Source organism: Sinocyclocheilus anshuiensis, unplaced genomic scaffold, assembly GCF_001515605.1.
Source record: "Sinocyclocheilus anshuiensis isolate Anshui unplaced genomic scaffold, SAMN03320099.WGS_v1.1 scaffold1081, whole genome shotgun sequence".
Lineage (NCBI taxonomy): Eukaryota > Metazoa > Chordata > Actinopteri > Cypriniformes > Cyprinidae > Sinocyclocheilus > Sinocyclocheilus anshuiensis.
The window spans coordinates 619,475-625,474 of record NW_015555831.1 but is presented as its reverse complement, the minus strand read 5'-3'; the positions used below and the strand labels follow the sequence as shown (position 1 = coordinate 625,474).

Here is a 6,000-nt window from a genome sequence, read left to right as displayed (position 1 = left end):
ACGTAGGATTTGTTTGGGGGCGTGTCTGGAGAAACTAAGGCGGAAGATAAAGGGGTGTAGCATGTTTACAATATTTCATTAACGAATTTTGTCACATGACAAACGTATATATATTGTATAGATGTCACGTCACATGTCACGGCACGTTTTGTGAATCTTTATTTTCCATCCGGGACATTCTTTCCGTTTCTCGTTGGTCTGGTCGAGGTTTGCGGAAGCCGGAAGTTCGGGCGGTGGTTGGACGCGGCAGGAAACCGTTGGTCTGAGATCTTCGGTGAGGCGCTTATTTTCTTTAATTATTTGATCTGTAGTGGCTGTTTGTAAGATTTAGTTATGAAATTCTGTTTACTTTTATAATATGTAATAAAATGTATACGGACAGGGAGAGTAAGCGAGACACAATATGCTAGCTGGTTTGCTTAAAAATCTCAAAATATTGCCCAGACTTGTAGTATATACACAAGTGTTATTCATCTGTAACTTTGTAAATATGTAAGCTTTTGCCAAAAAGTGTCGTTGTACTTGCTTCCTGACTCATTTTATGGTTAGTTTAACCTTGCTGTCGAAAATACGCTAGCTAGCATTACTGTACACAGTGTCCTCATTTACTGAAATGCGCTATAAATAAATCAGATGGGTCACTCATGTATACTGTGGTGGGACAGAGGCGCACCAGTTTCTCTTTGTCCTTTAAAAAATCAAATTAAGCACCTCTTGTACATGTTTGTACTTCGTTTATGGCTGATGCTGATGCAGGACTGAAACACTGTTTTCAGGCGTTTAGCTGATATACGGCATACTGCTTTATGTTACTGTATTGTTATTAAAAGACATTGATTCAGATGTTTTAACTCCTGTTGCCCAGGCTGACAAGATTTTACATTCTCAATGAGACCTGTTTGCTTTGACACGGTCCTAAATAAAGCCTTTTCTTCCCCCTTCCACAAATTAAGGCCTTAAAGAATCTTAAATCGGAGCAGAAAGTCATAAATTAATAAAAAAATCAGCGTTTTTGTCATGTTTTCCAGTACAGATATCTAGTGCTGGGCGGTATGACCAAAAATTTATATCACGGTATTTTCCAAAATTATATCGGTTTCACGGTACGACGGTATTTTCTTTTCATTGGGTGTTAACCATATTTTCTATTGATTGAGAGGAAATACTGCAGTATATTGACTTAGAATGCCCTGTTTTACGGTCATGATGAGTGAATATTGTCAAAAAATACCACACTATATAGTGACTAAACACGACCCCTTTTAATGTTAACCAGGAGTCACTCTCCTTTATAATCGCGTAGGGATGTAACGATTCCCTCAACTCACGGTTCGATTCACGTTTTTTTTTTTTTTGGTATTGCGGTATTTTAAAAATTCATATCATAACAAAAATAAACACCGGTATTCGGTATGAACCGGTATACCACCCAGCACTACACATATCTAAACATCTTTATTGTATATACAGAATGGAGATAGTCAAAGTCTTGTTTTGAGATATTGAACAAAATGAAGGGAGTTTGTGCTTAACACAGGAGCGCAGTGGGGTGTGAAAACTTGTTTTCCCTTTGAATTAAGTAGATTTTTCTGAGCCTACTGGCAGATATTTGTTCTTTTTTTGATATTAACTCATTTCATGTTGATCAGTTTCACAGAAAACAAGACTTCGTTCTTATCAAAAGTCAATTTGCTTCTCAAATAAATGTGTCTTGATTTAAGAATCTTTAGATGTTTGAACTGGAAAATAAGACACAAACTTGCATTTTTGGATCAGAATGTACAGTAAAGGTTTTGTCCATATGCTAGTTGTTGCTTTTTTATTTTTTGTAAAATTAATTAAAAGTAATGTAGATCTTTTGGAAGTCATATTTTGTAATACAACTCATTTTCTGCTCCCTAGACATTTGCATTTAGATAATATAGTGACGTATTGTGTGTTCCCTTCAATTTATTCCTTACATTTTCTTTACATGTTCTTAAAAAGAAATGTACCTTCGTAAAACCTGCAGATACCTAGTTTTGCAGAAGACATTGTAGATGTTTCTTTTCATTTTGCTTGGTGCTTGTGTTTTTTTTTTTTTTAATGCACAATTTAATCTTTTTATAATTAGCTTTCGAGCTCATTTTTGGGCTTGTTTGTGATGTCTTTTTTTTTTTTTTAAGCTTGTAGGTAAAACCAAATACAGCCAAAATGTCGAGCAAATGTCGCACCAAGGGAAAGATCACCAAGAAGCGCCCTCAGCGGGCAACCTCCAATGTCTTCGCTATGTTCGATCAGTCGCAGATTCAGGAGTTTAAGGAAGCGTTCAACATGATCGACCAGAACCGCGACGGCTTCATTGATAAGGAGGATCTTCATGACATGCTTGCTTCTCTTGGTAACAGTCTGTTTTCATTAAAGTCCCCCGATGGATTAAAAATCTTGCTTTCATTTTGCATTTCATTGTTTTCAATTTAATCATACTTTCTCCCGAGTCCATAATGCAGACAGGAGAAGATTGCAATTCCACTTTTGATGTTATACACCTCATCTAATGCATGTTTGTATAAGAGGTGTTAATATGTTCATATTATATGTTAGTGTGTGAATCTTATTGAGCAGTTTTAACTTCCATCAGTATGTATTTTTTTTTATCATGTTGTGTACATGCCACCATATCTGGTTGTTTTCATGATACTAATATTTCAGTTTTTGATGCCAATGCCAGTAACATTTCTTGATACCAAGGAAAATTGGCTATTAAACACAGTTTATTTTATAGCTGTGCTATTAAATGCACATTTATTAAAAAAAAAGTTGTTTATATAAATATTTGATGAATAAAATGGCATGTAGCCTGTACTAGGTTCTTCTATTAATTAGTCAACAATAAAATAAAGAACAAGGAAATAAATGACAAGCACTTAAATAAAAACAACAAGACAAGTACTGTTTTACTTAATTTGTATTCTGGAGTCTTCCAGGTATCTAATATTCAGAAAGTATTTAGTATTTTTTTTCTTCACATTTTGTTAAATTGCAGCCTTATGCTAAAATGCTTTAATGTTTGGTTACACATCAATATACACCCCATATCCCATAATAAAAAAGCAAAAACCAGATTTGTGATAACTTTGCAAATCTTGCCTCATGACCATTGGGCTACAAAAAATAAATAACTTTTTATATATATATATATATATATATATATATATATATATACACACACACACACACACACACACACACACACACACACACACACAGAAGTAAATGAGATTATGAGGACCAAGTAATTTTACAGCATAATAGATTGGATGTGTATTTCTGCTGTCTCTCAGGGAAGAACCCAACAGAAGACTATTTGGAGGCAATGATGACAGAAGCTCCTGGGCCCATAAACTTCACAATGTTTCTCACGATGTTTGGAGAGAAGCTTAACGGCACAGACCCGGAGGAAGTCATTCGTAATGCGTTTGCCTGCTTTGACGAGGAAGGAACAGGTGAACAGATTGTCTCTGATCAAATCCACGCAACACAATTTGTTACAATTGTGCACCAATTAAGGCCTAAATATAAGATTTATATATTTTAATTGTATATAAATTGTGACCCTGGAGCACAAAAGCAGTCTTAAGTCGCTGGGGGATATTTGTAGCAATAGCCAACAATACATTGTATGGGTCAGAATTATTGATTTTTCTTTTATGCCAAAAATCATTAGGATATTAATTAAAGATCATGTTCAATTAAGATATTTTGTAAATTTCCTACCGTAAATATATCAAAGCTTAATTTTTGATTAGTAATATGCATTGCTAAGAACTTCATTTGGAAAACTTTAAAGGCGATTTTCTCAATATTTTCATTTTTTTTGCACCCTCAGATTCCAGATTTCCAAATATTGTCCTATCCTAACAAACCATACATCAATGGAAAGCTTATTTATTCAGCTTTCAGATGATGTATTAATCTCAGTTTCAAAAAATTGACCCTTATGACTGGTTTTGTGGTCCAGGGTCACATATGATTGAAACTAATTGGATTTATTGAGGATAAATATGTAAACCTGGTTATTGTGTATTTAAAACCCATTCAGTTTATTAGCATTATTCCAAAATTCGACCCATTTCTTACCTGTTTTATGTATGACTGACAAATATAAAAATATGCATCAAATTAGGTTTATTAGATTAAAACTTCCTAATGCAGTTTAAATACATAAATCTTTTTGAGTGAGAAGAATTACACAGTTGTGGACAGAGATATAACGGAGTATGACTAAAATATTGAGAAAAACTTTCCTCTTAACAAAGCAGCAGACCGTTTCTGGACTAAGATGAAGCTGTGATTGTTTCTCCTCGCAGGCTTCGTTCAGGAGGACTACCTGAGGGAGCTGCTGACCACTATGGGTGATCGATTCACAGACGAAGATGTCGATGAGCTCTTCAGAGAAGCGCCGATCGATAAAAAGAGCAACTTCAACTATGTGGAGTTCACCCGTATTCTTAAACACGGAGCCAAAGACAAAGACGATTAGACATGATTTCCTTTTTAAAAATCCCCCTTTAGGCGAGAGAAATCCGTGCTGTCCGTTCACCTGGATCCTTATGAGAATGCAACTTTAGCTTTAATAATATGAAAATTACGTGTTTACTCTGTTTAACTTCACTGGAATAAGACATCGTGTTTTGAATGGGTTATATGATACAGAATCACAAAGTCACTCTGTTAAAATGCAAGATTTAACCATGCACTTTTTTTTTCTTAGGTTTGCGTGCCAGTGTTTTGTTTTATGCAACTGGAACAAATTCCTCTTGATTTCATCACACCTCACTGTTAACTGGTGAAAGTATTTTATTAGTACAGGGCTCATGGATCATGTTTTATTATATTTTGAGCATGTCTGAGGTTTTTATAGTGGTATCTTTAAAGTACATAGTCGCACGCAGTAAGTTGTCTCTCAGACGTCTAAGACGAGTCTCATTTTTGTCGATTCAGACGGTAAAAAATGTAAACGTGTTGATATATTTAGATGCATTTGATCTCATTTGATTTCGTTGCCTAATTTTTACGTTATATAATATTAAATATTTTGAATAAATCTATCATTAAAACATTTTCATGTGAAGTTTCATGTTTTTTTGGATGTCTTTGTCAATGTTTTTGGACTTAATTGTTGTTGTTGTTTTGTTTATTACAGTGCTGCTGATACTTTATAACTCTTGGTTTGACTGAGCAATTACTTTTTTTAAGAAAAAATACATATTTTATTAAATTTAACAGACTTAAGACTCCAGCCAGCAACTATTTATTACTAAATTAAGTATTAACTAGTAGTTAATACTAACTAGATAAACGTTGTTATATATTTTCATGCGAGGATATACATGCAATATATATATTTTTTTAACATTCAAAATATGAAGTATTATATATATATATATATATATATATACACTGCCGTTCAAAAGTTTGGGATCAGTAAGATTTTTATTACTTTTTAAAGAAGTCTTATGCTCAACAAGGCTGCATTTATTTGATCAAAAATACAGAAAAAACAGTAATATTGTGAAATATTATTACAATTTAAAATAACAGTGTTCTATTTTAATATACTTTACAATAATTTATTCCCGTGATGCAAAGCTGAATTTTCAGCATCATTACTCCAGTCTTCAGTGTCACATGATCCTTCAGAAATCATTCTAATATGCTGATTTATTATCAGTGTTGAAACTGTGCTGCTTAATATTTTTTTGGAACCTGTGATATTTTTTTCAGGATTATTTGATGAACAAAGAACAGCATTTATTCAAAACAGAAACCGTTTGTAACAATATAAGTCTTTACTGTTACTTTTCATCAATTTTACACATCTTTGCTAAATAAAAGTATAAATTTCTTTCAAAAATAGAAAAAAAAATCTGCTGACCTCAAACATTTGGACGGTAGTGTACATTGTCACAAAATATTTATATTTTAAGTAAAGTAAGTATTTTAACTTTTTATTCATCA

General features: G+C 33.2%; 1 protein-coding gene across 2 annotated transcripts; it reads left to right on the top strand.

Moving 5' to 3' along the window:
• Window positions 1-5,101, top strand: LOC107675414 (myosin regulatory light chain 2, smooth muscle minor isoform-like). Of its 2 annotated transcripts, XM_016469733.1 has the most exons (5): window positions 1-56; window positions 269-274; window positions 2,166-2,380; window positions 3,324-3,485; window positions 4,350-5,101. In XM_016469733.1, exons 3-5 carry the CDS (start codon window positions 2,194-2,196, stop codon window positions 4,520-4,522), a joined length of 522 nt encoding a protein of 173 aa, XP_016325219.1. In that variant the 5' UTR covers window positions 1-56; window positions 269-274; window positions 2,166-2,193; the 3' UTR covers window positions 4,523-5,101. The 2 variants fall into 2 exon arrangements, with proteins under 2 accessions (XP_016325219.1, XP_016325220.1); XM_016469734.1 differs by lacking the exon at window positions 1-56 and having other exon boundaries at window positions 110-274; window positions 2,173-2,380.
• Window positions 5,102-6,000: the final 899 nt, after the last annotated feature.